The sequence below is a fragment of the Nicotiana tabacum genome, chromosome 3 (genome assembly GCF_000715075.1).
Source record: "Nicotiana tabacum cultivar K326 chromosome 3, ASM71507v2, whole genome shotgun sequence".
Taxonomy (NCBI): Eukaryota; Viridiplantae; Streptophyta; class Magnoliopsida; order Solanales; family Solanaceae; genus Nicotiana; species Nicotiana tabacum.
Window position 1 is genome coordinate 87,289,254 of NC_134082.1, and position 13,500 is coordinate 87,302,753.

Sequence of the window (13,500 nt, forward strand, 5' to 3'; positions counted from 1 at the left end):
ACGAAGTCTAGAAATGCTAGGAGACAAACTCCATGGAGAGGGAGACGGGGTCCTGATGAAGATGGCTGCGATCCACACCCATGCATCGATCTAGACCCTTGCTGCGATCCAGACCACTGTTGCGATCCAGACCACTGCTGCGATCCGACCGGCTGTAATCTAGATGGATGCGATCCAACTGGTGATGAAGAAAAAGGAGCAGATGATGGGCGTACCACATGGCTCTGTGACTGCTGACTCGATGGACCCATGTAACTACTTGTAGGATCATATGGAGGAAGCGAGGTATAGCCCTGTGACGGAGAATGGTAATAATACTGCTAGGAGGGCGAATGGTGGGTAGTATGATGAGTAGATGGATGTGGTGGAATAGGTATGTGCCTAGAATATTGTTGCCGGTCATCAACAATAGAGGGATGCAAGTGTGGAGTGGATGGAAGCAAGGGTGTAGCACCATCATCATCATGATCAATAGGCCTTTTATCCTTCCTAGACCTACCTCGACCCCTACCGGTCATCTGCATGAATGAAAAAAAATGTTAGAATTGAGAATATAAATCTATATAAGTTGAGAGATCTTGAAAAAACTAACATGCTAGTCGTCTTCGTCGACGTATCCTTCCTCGTCTGAAAATCATTCCTCTTCACTTATTTCATTTTCATTAGGTGATTCTTCATCCTCATTTTCTATGATTGTTATTTCCTTCATATCAACTTCTTCTAATATGCGTTGAGGATACTCCAAGTAATTTTCTAATTGATCATCCACCATTTGGTTAACACTTGAGATATCATTTTGGTAAGTAACATCTAGCACATTCTCAACTACCACTTGTGCAAATACAACTATAATCAAGGAAGGACCATGCTTAACTATGTCATAACAGTGAGATTTAATCCATGAAGTTACAAATGAGAAGATCATTGTTGTAGTGTGGGAGATGCCTAGAGACAAAACACCAGGTGTTGATGGATTTCCTGTGAAATTCTTTACTAGAAACTGGAATATAGTGAAGGAGGACATCTTTGCAGCTATGAAGAACTTATTTTCTACCAGTAGCCTGCATAAAATGATCAATACTACAACCATCACATTTGGTACCTAAAGTTCCAGCACCTTCAACAGTCAAGGACTATAGGCCTATTGCATGTTGTACCATATTGTATAATATTATATCAAATGTCATTACAAAAAGAATCAAAACTATTCTTGATGGTTTGATTGGACATTCCCAATCAGCATTCATCGAAAGGGAGGTGTATTATTGATAACATATTACTAAGTCATGAACTGTTTAAAGGATACTCCAGAAAAGGTATATCTCCTAGATGTGTGATGAAAGTGGATTTAAGGAAAGCCTATGATACTTTGGAATGGGGTTTTCTCAGAAGAAATCTTATTGACCTTGGTTTTCCTTTCAAGTTTGTGCAATGGATAATGGCATGTGTCACTACAATGTCATATTCCTTGGTACTAAATGGAGGACTAACCAAGCCTTTCAAAGGAAAAAGAGGGACTAAACAAGGAGATCCAATGTCTCCATACTTATTTGTCATTGCAATGGAGTATCTGGGAAGAGAACTCAGACAATTACACAAGAATGGAGATTTTAACTTTCATCCTAGGTGCAGGAATTTAAATACTACGCATATATGTTTTGCTGATGATCTCCTGATGTATTGCAGAGCTGATTTTGAGTCTATCAGCATCCTTATTTTTGCCTTTCACAGATTCTCAGTTGTTTCTGGCTTGCAAGCAAATATGGATAAAAGTGCTATATACATGGCTGGAATCTTACCAACTGTGAAATAGGAAATCCTTGCAACATTGGGTTTTACTGAAGGAAAACTTTCTTTCAAATATTTGGGGATCCCTTTAGATTCTAAAAAGCTAGAAGTTCACCAATATCTACCTCTTATTGAGAAGATAACTGCAAGGGTCACATGCTGGTTAGCTAAGCTTCTATCTTATTGTTTACCTAGAAAATGGTAATTACAATTAGATTTGATTTTGTGGTTCTAAAAAATATATGATCTATTTGTATGTTAGTTGTTAGACAATTGATGCTAAGTGAAAGACTTGGAAACAAGATAATAACTTAAAAACAATGAAATAACCAAACCGAATGGCTAGTAATCGGGGCCTCGAGCTGGCATATGCGGGCCTCAAGGTCGAGTCAGATGTTCGGCTAAGGGCAATCAAGGGGGATTAACAGTTATGATAGCTTTGATGGAAGCCTTCTATGACCAATAATAAGTAATAAATGAAGAACAATAAATAGAACACAATAAATATAAGCAATAAATGTAAGTAATGAGATCAAGAGAATATGTTAAAGAGCAGGGAGTATGTTCTTGTATATTCAATATTGAGCATCAGATCCCTTACAAAATGACAAGGGTCCCCTTTATATATGAGGGGGAATTCCAACATAGTACAAAAATATGTGTTATTATTACATAAAGTAGTTGATACAACCACTCAATCAGCCTAGTGTAGACTGTCACTATTTTCGCAGGCATTTGTCAGAATATAAAGCTCCTCGGTAACTTCCCACTTATCCATGACAAACACCGGTCCATTCTGCCTCGATACCGGGCGCAAAGACTCCCCGAAGGCATCGAACCCCGGGCTATCCCCCGGGACCTTCGAGGCGAGATTGTGCAATGCCTTGTCGATTGTAAAATTGGTCTTCCCAATTTTAGCCGTATACAGATAGTCCCCGCGTTTCTCAGAGTAAAACGAAGAGAAACGTCCTCGAGATCTTACGCCTCGGGCGCCTCTATTGAAGCAAATAGTTGCGCTCTGCCAAGCGACTGGTGTAATAGACAAGGCTTCTAAGGCCGCGTTTACACAATCCTCAAAATCTTCGAATTAATTATAGCGGTTGGCTGTCTTTTGGTCTGCTCCAATCGCACATGTTAGGATTCTATAAATACTCATTTCTTCGCCCCTTCCTCTCTACTGCATCACCAGGCTCCCAACAGAGTTTTTCTTTTCTCTTACCTCTCCCGCGTCCTTTCCTGAAACATGATTTTTCGTTTCTTCTTAGAGATCCTCTGGTAAAAATGGCAAAAACTTCCACCCCTATCCCTCATGAAGATGCACCTTCCTCTTCTATGCTCCCCTTTGAGGGTAAAGCAATAGCGTTTCCTAACGCCGGAGAATGCGCTCCAGAGGCCTTTGAGATGACCTCTGATTTTAAGGTCGAGAGACCTTCTTCAAAGTCGGGGCGATACGAACCGCGTCTCGATACGTCAGTTTAATAACGGGCCTCGAAAGGGTGAAAATCGACTGTCGCTGGGGAGATGCGGTGTTAGTGGAGGTTCCTTTTTGGGGGGAAGACATAACTACATATAAGGCTAACTTCCTCAGTATGTATACTTATCCATTTGCCCTCGGCCCGGCGGTTCCCTCCATGCCTTCGATAGACTCGTGATCCTCGACTTTTGCGAACGATATCAAGTGACTCTCGACCAAATTCATCCATCATTCTGGCATATCATTTAAATGACCAGATATTACGTGAATATGATCAAGGGGATGCCCTTCACCCTTGATCACTTGATCTGGATGTACAGTCCCTGACTCTTTCGCGGGGGCCTGATTAAGCTCCATTGTCGGGCCTCAAGGGCCCTCTTTGCTTGCACACGATGAGGTTAGGAACGGAGGGTGGATGAGTCGATTCATCTGAGTTAAGACTTCGGACGTGATTCCCATAAAGAGGATGTTGTTCCCCGAAACAAAAGAACATGAAGCGTAAGTAGACATACTTAATTAGCTGCCCATTTCTTTCTTTTGGATACATTTCTTCATGGACTGATTCCTCCGCTGATACAGCTGTCGCGGTGTACCCTGATGCGGTAAGGGATATTTCAGGCTGGGTAGCTAAACTGGACTCGATTTGCCCATACATCGAGCGCGTGTGGCACAATTTATCCAAGGCTCGATGGGAAGCCAAGGATCACTGTGAGACTTTATTTTCTACTATAGTTTCAGTTTTACAAAGGTTGTTTCTAATTGCGCTCTCATTCCCCATCCTTGTTTTTGTATTTGGGAAGGTCTGGGAGAGGTCTTCTTGACGAGAGAAACTCTACCTGGGGAAGCGGGTGCTCTAACACCCGATGAAGAGAGGAAAAGATGAGGGGGATCGCCGGCTTGTCCTCCGAAATCCAAGAAAACCAGAACGGAAGATCCTAACGATGGTACAACGGTCTTAATTTGAGAAGGGTCGGGGTGTCCCTGAGCTGGAGGCGAAAGGAAAGATGATCCTTTGTCAGCGCCCAAAGGGGGAGAGGACTTAACTGTCTCTCATACTGTTGAGTCGGAGGATTTCGAATCGTGGCTTGGTTAGGCATGTGCGGGTGTATCGGATGTTATTGCCTATGACTAAAATTTCCCTCGAGCCGAAGTGCGCTTGGCGGGCGATCTAGGGGATCCCAATTCCGAAGCTCTTCAGAAGCAAGGGACAGATCCGATTGACCCAGTTGAGGTCGTTGAAGTGAGTGATTCCCCTTCTGAATCGGCCTTTCCTCCGAGGGAGATGCAAGATATCCCCAATATAGAGTCTCTCGGTGTGGGGAAACCCATAGGTGATAAAGATATGTTCGAAAAGCCTTCTGCTACCCATAAGGAAAAGCCCGAGCCTGATGTTTTGCTTTTTTTACCGATATAGATAGGCTATACGAGCTGGCAATCTATTTGTAAATTCTACTCGGCGCCCCGAACTTCGTCCTTCTAACCTTTTTTCTTCCATGGTTCCAGGCCAAGGTGCTTTATGACCAAACGTTTACCAATTTTGAAGCCGAGCTGACTCACCATGAGGGTGAACATAAGAAGCTTACCTTGGAAGCCGATGAGCTCAAGGATCTTTCTACCAAGAGGGAGGAAGTACTCCGTGGCCTACAGGATTGCTTGGATGCGATGTCTCGGGAAAAGGCTCGTCTTACTGAACAGGTTACACAGCTCCTGTCTGTTTTTTGTCTGTATGTCCGACTGAATTCTGTATTTTAATATCTTTGGGTCGATTTTTGCAGTTTAAGGAGAAGGAGGTCCTTATGGTGAAGGAGCTCCGAGCCAGTAACTCTGAAATTCTCGAGCTTAAGCGGTGTGTAAGTGAGGTAATCTCTGAGAGAGATGTCCTCCGGAGAGAGGTGGTTTCGATCGAGCGTTGCCTCGAAGATGTGAGGGATGAGAGCAGTAAGTATAAGGATCTCCATATTGCGTTGGTTGCTATGTTGTCTGAGGTTAGGGCTGAGGCTGAGGCGCTCGTGGCCTCGCATAAGGAGGATGCTGCTATTGCAAATGCTCAGGCCCCGAAGGTGTCCGACGAGGCTGAGCTGCACCTGACCCGAGCAGTAGATCATGCCCGGTTAAAGTCTTCAAGACATACACTCGAGGGTGTATATGTGGGGGGAATTGATTTAATTGCCGAAATTGAGAGGGTGAAGACCCTAGAAGAGGAAGTTGTAGCCATTATTCCTTTCGAGAGCGGGTCGGGCAGCGACTCAGGAGGTGATAAAGATGGAGGCGAGGTCCCTGAAGGGGAGGAGGCCATTGGAAACCCAGAGGCTATGGCCGAAGCTGCTGAAAGCGTACTTTTTGTTGTCGAAGGCATAGCTCTGATGCTAGATTAAAGTTTTCATTTGCCTTTTACCTTCACAAGGGCTTTTAGATGTAGTCTTCGTAATTGTACTCTTTATGAATCTTTTTGTATGTGTATTAATTTTTTTCCTTTTCTTGACTTACGGCATTCGTTTGGCAATTGATCCAAAGTTGTGGGTCTCAATTTTAGAACCTTGGATTCCTGCCACCTTCGAGCGTTTATCAATGGTTGAGAGTGGATTTGTAAGTCTGTTGTATTGGCTTCGAGGTCACTTGCGCGAATTTTTTAGGTTCTCATACATCGGGTCGATACGACATTTTAATGTAAGCTGGCGTCTTAGGCTCTTATGCTTTCGCTCTTAGGCACATTCGGTTAACTTCTTCCGGTTCAGCCTCCGAATCGGGTTTCGACTCGTGCTTATTGACCCTTAAGTTTTCAGACTTAAAGCTGGCCGTTAGGCTCTTACGCATTGGGTCGGTACGACCTCCTGTATGGGCTGGCGACAGTGGCTCTTATGCATTGGGTGGTATGACCCCTTATATGGGCTAGCGATAGTGGCTCTTATGCATTGGGTCGGTACGACCTCTTATATGGGTTGGCGACAGTGGCTCTTACGTATTGGGTCTATATGACCTTTTATATGGGCTGGCGACAGTGGGTCTTACGCATTGGTTTAGTACGACCTCTAGTATGGGCTGGCGGCAGTGGCTCTTATGCATTGGGTCGGTACGACCTCTAGTATGGGCTGGCGGCAGTGGCTCTTACATATTGGGTCGATATGACCTTTTATATGGGCTAGCGACAGTTGTTTTACGCACTAGGTCGGTACGACCTCTAGTATGGGCTGGCGGCAGTGGCTCTTACGTATTGGATCGGTACAATCCTTAGTAAGCTTCATTTTTCCCTCGTTAAGGACTTTTGAAATTGTGTTTGCCTAACTCTTCGATGGTTTGATAAAAACTTCGATTGTGAGTCATTATATGGCGATGATCGAGCACCTTAGGAGGTCTGGCTCGGTGGCTAAGTATCTTGAAGACTATAGTTTGGAGCTAACATGGTCGAAGCTCTTTTGCCTGTGTCGAGGGTAGCCTATTTAACCAGTTCTTTTCGAAGTATTTTCGAAGTAATTGAAGGACTGTAATTTTATAGCGACGGTCGGGCATCCCCGAGTCGCGTTAGTTTGGCTGGTATAGCCTTATGATCATAGTTATTGCATTTGGCCGGAGCCTTTCAGTTCTCGAGTGAAGTAGTTTCGGCGTTTATATCGAGGGTATGCCTTTTTAGGGGTCTTACAAGTTCGATATATAGCTTTAACTTTAAGATCGGGGTTATGCCTTTTGTAAGGGCTTACAAATTTTTACATGCTTTTGAGGTCTTACAGTTTTGGTTACTTGGTACAAGTATGGTTCATGCCTTGCTTGAGTTCTTACAGTTTCGGTCACTTGGCACAAGTGTGGTTCATGCCTTGCTTGAGGTCTTACAGATATTGTTGTTGCCTTATATAGGTCATACGAGACCGAGGTTGCCCACATGGGGTCTTATGGCCTCGGGTTTTTGATAAGTCGATGGGGGTGGCGATTGGCGACAGTCCTCGATTCGTCGAAAGTTTCTTAGCTCGGGAGCCATTCCTTGAAAACTTGGTATTGCCTCGTCGAGGGCTTACGAGTACTAATCTTCCGACCCGAAGGTCATACGTCCTCGAGTTTTTGACATCAGTCCCCGAGTGTTCAAGATGTTTTTGGCTCTAGGGCCGTTTTGTGAACTTGATGTTGCCTTATTGAGGGCTTACGAGTTTGAAGCTCCGACCTGGAGGTCGTGCGGTTTCGAGTTATTGACGCCAATCCCCGAGTGTTCGGGACGTTTTTGGCTTTGGGGCCGTTTTGTGAACTTGATGTTGCCTCATTGAGGGCTTACGAGTTTGAAGCTTTGACCCGGGGGTCGTGCGGTTTCGAGTTGTTGACGCCAGTCCCCGAGTGTTCGGGTCATTTTTGGCTCTAGGGTCGTTTTTGCAAAAATGCCGAGCTTCTTTGAAACGCAAAATGCTTTGGAAAGTATTCTTTGATTACTTGGTACAAGTATGAACGTTTTTACTGTTAAGGGCTCGGTTATTCTATACGGACACGGTTCGCTCGATCATTTGGCCTAGTACATTATTTTCCTATCGAGACCCTATTCAACGCAACTTGGCATCCTTGAGGAGGTGACCTTCCGGGGGGGGATGCCCCTAGTATTTGAGGTTGATTGAAAATAAGCCTTGAATACTTGTTGATTCTTCCTTAGGTAGCATATAGATGTTGCCTCGTTAAAAACCTTACCGATAAAACCCTTATTGGGATAAAAACTCGGTCGAAGGAAAAGAGTGCAATGCATGCTTTTGAAATTTAAGGCCTTCGAGATTTTTTAGCAGTAATAGCATTTGAGCATTGATACATTTCAATTGCTTAGAAGTTATTCGCCTTACATGGTGCCGAGTTTATAGGACCCTTTGCCAACTATCCCGAGGACGCGGTACGGTCCTTCCTAGTTTTGATCTAGCTTTCCTTCATCCGGATTTCGAGTATTCAAGGTAAACTTCCTTAGGACTAAGTCCCCGATTCCAAGATGTTGGAGATTTGTTCTCTTATTGTAGTATCTTTCGATCCTCTATTTTTGTGCGGCTATTCGGACCAGCGAGGCTTCTCACTTTTCATCCAATAATTTGAGAGCAATAGCCATGGCCTTATTATTCGAGCTTTCGGTGGTGTGTCGGACTCTAGCGGTAGGTTCTCCGACCTCGACCGATATTAAAATCTCGGCACCATATACTAGGGAGAAAGGCGTTTCCCCCGTGCTTGATTTTGGAGTTGTTCGATATGCCCAGAGTACTTCGGGTAATATTTCTCTCCATCATCCCTTTGCGCCTTCCAGTTTCTTCTTTAAGTTTTGAATGATAGTTTTGTTTGTGGACTCAGCTTGGCCATTTGCACACGGGTGATAGGGTGTTGATAGGAACATTTTAATCCTATGATCCTCGAGGAACTGAGTTACTTTGCTTCCGATGAATTGCTTCCCGTTATCACACGTTACCTCGGAAGGAATTCCAAATCGGCATATGATGTGGTCCCTGATGAAATTAATGACTTCTTTTTCCCTTATTTTTTCGAAGGCCTGTGATTCAACCTATTTTGAGAAGTAGTCAGTCAAAAATAAGATAAATCTAGCTTTACCTGGCGCCGTTGGTAGAGGTCTCATGATGTCCATCCCCCATTTCATGAACGACCATGGTAACAAAATTGAATGTAGTTGTTCACCAGGTTGGTGGATCATTGGGGTGAATCTTTGGCATTTGTCGCATTTGCGGATGAACTCTTTGGTGTCGTTCTCCATGTTGTCCCAATAGTAGCCTACCCTGATTATTTTTCGAATTAAGGAATCGGCACCGGAATAATTTCCTCATATGCCCTCGTAGATCTCTCGGAGCACATAGTCGGTATCTCCCAGCCCCAGGCATACTGCTAGAGGGCCGTCAAAGGTTCTTTTGTAAAGAGTTCTGCTTTCGTCGAACGAGAATCAGGCTGCTTTGGTACGCAGGGCCCTCGACTCTTTTGGGTCCGCGGGTAGCTTCCCGCTTTCCAAATAATCGAAACATTTATTTCTCCAATCCCATGTTAGGCTAGTGGAGTTGATCTCGGCGTGGCCTTCCTCGATCACTGACTTGAACAGTTGAACAACAGATCCGGGGAGTATGTCATCTTCCTCGACGGATGATCCCAGGTTTTCGAGTGCATCAGCTTCGCTATTCTCCTCTCGGGGTATGTGGACCAGGGTCCATTCGTTGAAGCGATGCAATGTGATTTGAATTTTGTCTAAGTATTTTTGCATCCTATCTTCCCGAACCTTGAAACTCCCATTTACCTGATTTACCACCAGGAGAGAATCACATTTAGCTTTGATGACCTCAGCTCCGAGGCCTTTGGCCAATTCTAAACCTGGAATCATGGCCTCATACTTGGCTTCATTGTTAGTTAACCTTATAGTTTTTATAGATTGTCTAATCACGCCGCCCGTAGGTGGCTTTAGGACTATGCCGAGCCCGGACCCTCTTACGCTCAAGGCGCCGTCGGTGAACAGGGTCCATATCCCGGAAGATGTGCCTGTTTTTAGCAAAAGTTCTATTTCGACCTCGGGTACGAGAGAAGGAGTGAAGTCGGCTACGAAGTCCGCCAAAATTTGAGACTTTATAGCCATCCGAGGCTGATACTCGATATCGTATCCTCCGAGTTCGATGGTCTATTTGGCCAACCGTCCCGATAATTCGGGTTTATGCAATATGCTTCGAAGGGGATACGTTGTTAAAATGCAAATATGATGACATTTAAAGTAAGGTTTCAATATTCGGGATGCACTTATTAATGCAAGAGCTAGTTTTTCCAGATGCGGATACCTGGTTTTGGCATCACCTAGGGTCCGACTTACATAATAAACAGGGAATTGCGTACCTTGTTCTTCTCAGACCAGCATGCCATTTACCGCTATCTCGGATACGGCTAGGTACAAATACAATGTCTTATCCTCTTTCGGGGTGTGGAGAAAAGGCGGGCTCGTCGGGTATCGCTTCAAATCCTCTAAGGCGCGTTGGCACTCCGGAGTCCATTCAAAGTTATTTTTCTTTTTGAGCAAAGAGAAAAAATGATGACTTCTGTCCGATGATCTTGATATAAACCGGCCCAAGGCTGTTATCCACCCGGTCAGCCGCTGTACGACCTCTACATTATTTACCACTGTAATTTCTTCGATGGCTTTGATTTTATCGGGGTTGATCTCGATTCCTCTATTCGATACCATGAAGCCTAAGAAGTTGCCCGATCCTACCCCGAAGGCACACTTCTCGGGATTGAGTTTCATGTTGTAACTTCTGAGGATGTCGAATGTTTCCTGCAAATGAGTCAAATGGTCCTCTATCACAGGGACTTAACTAGCATATCGTCAATATAAACTTCAATGGACTTGCCTATTTGATGTTCGAACATTTATTAACTATGCGCTGATATATGGCCCCTGCATTTTTTTAGCCCGAAGGGCATTATATTGTAACAGTATGTACCGTACTTCGTGATGAACAAAGTCTTTTCTCTATCCTCGGGGTTCATTTGAATTTGATTATACCCTGAATAAGCATCGAGAAAAGTAAGGGTTTCATGGCCAGTCGTGGCATAGATCAATCGATCAATGTTGGGCAGTGGGAATGAGTCCTTTGGGCATGCCCTGTTTAGATCTTTATAATCTACGCACATTCTTAGTTTATTCCCTTTTTTAGGGACTACCACCACATTGGCCAGCCATTCGGGATATTTTACTTTCCTAATAGACCCTATCTTGAGGATCTTCGTTACCTTGTCTTTGATGAATGCATGGTTTACCTCGGACTGGGGCCTCCTTTTTTGCTTTACTGGTTTGTACCTGGGGTTGACACTCAGTCGATGGGTAGTTATCTCTGGTGGGATCCCTATCATTTCTAAGTAGGACCAAGCAAAGCAATCGATGTTGTTAATAAGGAATTAAATGAGCTTTTTCCTGAGTTCGGGGGTTAATCCCGTCCCCAGGTATACCTTCCAATCTGGGAGATGCTCGACCAAGATGGCTTGATCCAGCTCTTCGATAGTCAACTTCGTTGCATCTGATTCTTCGGGGGCAACGAAGGTTCTGGGAGCGAGGAAATCCTTTTCATCGTCCTCGTGGGTTTGTTGGCTTTTCGACTCCTCCAAGGCGGATTGCACAGAATTCGGTACCTCTTCATGGATCATGAACATTTCCTTTGTTGCATGTTGCTCTCCGTATATCGTCTTAATTCTGTCATTTGTCGGAAACTTTATCATATGATGGAGGGTCGATGGTACCGCCTTCATGTTATGTATTCATGGTCTACCGGGCAAGGCATTGTACCTTGTATCACCTTTAATGATGTGGAACCTGGTATCTTGAACTGCATCCGATATGTTAACCGGGAGAGTGATTTCTCCTTCTTTTGCTTCGCCGGCCATATTGAAGATGTGGAGGATTCAGGAGGTAGGTATGATCTGATCAAGCAATCCGAGCTGCTCTACCACCGTCGATCTAATTACGTTGGCCGAGCTACCTGGATCCACAAGTACACATTTAATTTGGATGTTATTTAAGAGGAACGAGATTACCAGTGCATCATTATGTGGATGAGACAAAGTCTCAAAGTCTTCTTCGCTGAACGTGAGGATGTTCTCAGATGCCCGACCCCGAGTTTGTCCTTGTGTTGCCGCAGAAACCTTTATCCGCTTAATTGCGGGTCCCTAGGGAACTTCGGTCCCCCCGTTAATCATATGAACAGTGTGCTGAGGTTTTCCCATTTTGCTTCCCCTATTTGCCTCTTTCTTCCCAAGTGGGGTTTTTCCAAGTGTCTTATTGATTTCCTCGGCGCATACTCCTGTTGGTGTGGGAACTTATGCCAACATGTTGAGTGTTGCGCGAGACCACATTCGTGAGAATTGGTTCTGGTGCATTCTCAGGGTTTCGTGATGGTACACCAACACCTGGAATATCCACATCATTTTCTCCATGGTCTTCAAGGTTGTTGTTTTCACGTGCATTTACTGAGTTAGAAATTTTGACCTGAAATCAAAGATCTTGGACAAGAAAAGGTGTGAAAGGTAACTTACGTTATGTAGTAAGACCATAAGAAAATAATCACTATTATTTTTAGCCTCACGGTGGGCACTAAACTGTTTACCTAAAAAATGGTATTACAAGATCTATTTTTATGCTAGTTGTTAGGCAATTGATGCTAAGTGAAAGACTTGGAAACAAGATAATAGCTTGAAAATAATGAAATAACCAAACCGAATGGCTAGTAATTGAGGCCTGGAGCTGGTATATGCGGGCCTCGAGGTCGAGTCGGATGCTCGGCTAGGGGCAATCGAGGGGGGATTAACAGTTATGATAGCTTTGATGGAAGCCTTTTATGACCAATAATGAGCAATAAATGAAGAACAATAAATAGAACACAATGAATATAAGCAATAAATGTAAGTAATGAGATCAAGAGAATATGTTAGAGAGCAGAGATAATGTTCTTGTATATTCAATATTGAGCATCAGATCCCTTATAAAATGACAAGGGTCCCCTTTATATATGAGGAGGAATCCCAACATAGTACAAAAGCATGTGTTATTATTACATAAAGTAGCTGGTACAACCACTCAATCAGCCTGGTATAGACTATCACTATTTGCGCAGGCGTTTGTCAGAAAATACAGCTCCTAGGGAACTTCCCGCTTATCCGCGACAAACACCGGTCCATTCTGCCCCGATACCGGGCGCAAAAACTCCCCAAAGGCATCGAACCCCAGGCAATCCCCCGGGACCTTCGAGGCGAGATTGCGCAATGCCTTGTCGATTGTAAAATTGGTCTTCCTGATTTTAGCCGTATAGACTTATGCTGGCAGATGCCAACTGATCAAGGCTGTTATTTTTGGCATTCAAACCTATTGGGCACAGATTTTTGTTCTTCTAAAGAAGGTTATGAAATTAATTGAGGCATTATGCAGAACTTTCCTATGGACTGGTACTGCTACTATCTCTAAGGGAGCATTAGTGGCATGGGAGAAAGTGTGCAGGCCAAGGAAATATGGGGGACTCAATATACCACACATCAAACTGTGGAACAACGCAGCAGTCATAAAACATTTGTGAGATATAACAAGAAAGAAGGACTGCTTATGGATAATATGGGTGCATAGTTTTTATATAAAGAACAAAAACCTGGAAACAATGGCTACACCTAAGTCTACATCTTGGGTAGTGAGGAAGATACTAGATGGCAGACTCTTGATTATGGAGCACCAACAACTTCAAGGTGACATCCATAGCAGATTAAAGTCAATG

The 13,500-nt window shown here is 44.0% G+C and overlaps 1 protein-coding gene across 1 annotated transcript; it reads left to right on the top strand.

Moving 5' to 3' along the window:
* The first annotated feature begins 1,336 nt into the window (after positions 1-1,336).
* LOC142176571 (secreted RxLR effector protein 78-like) lies at positions 1,337-1,813 on the top strand. Its single transcript, XM_075244558.1, has one exon. The coding sequence runs from the start codon at positions 1,337-1,339 to the stop codon at positions 1,811-1,813; it is 477 nt and encodes a 158-aa protein (XP_075100659.1).
* Positions 1,814-13,500: the final 11,687 nt, after the last annotated feature.

Excerpts from the sequence above, each read along its gene's own strand:
- LOC142176571 (XM_075244558.1), top strand. The coding sequence starts at position 1,337 with ATGAAAGTGGATTTAAGGAAAGCCTATGATACTTTGGAATGGGGTTTT.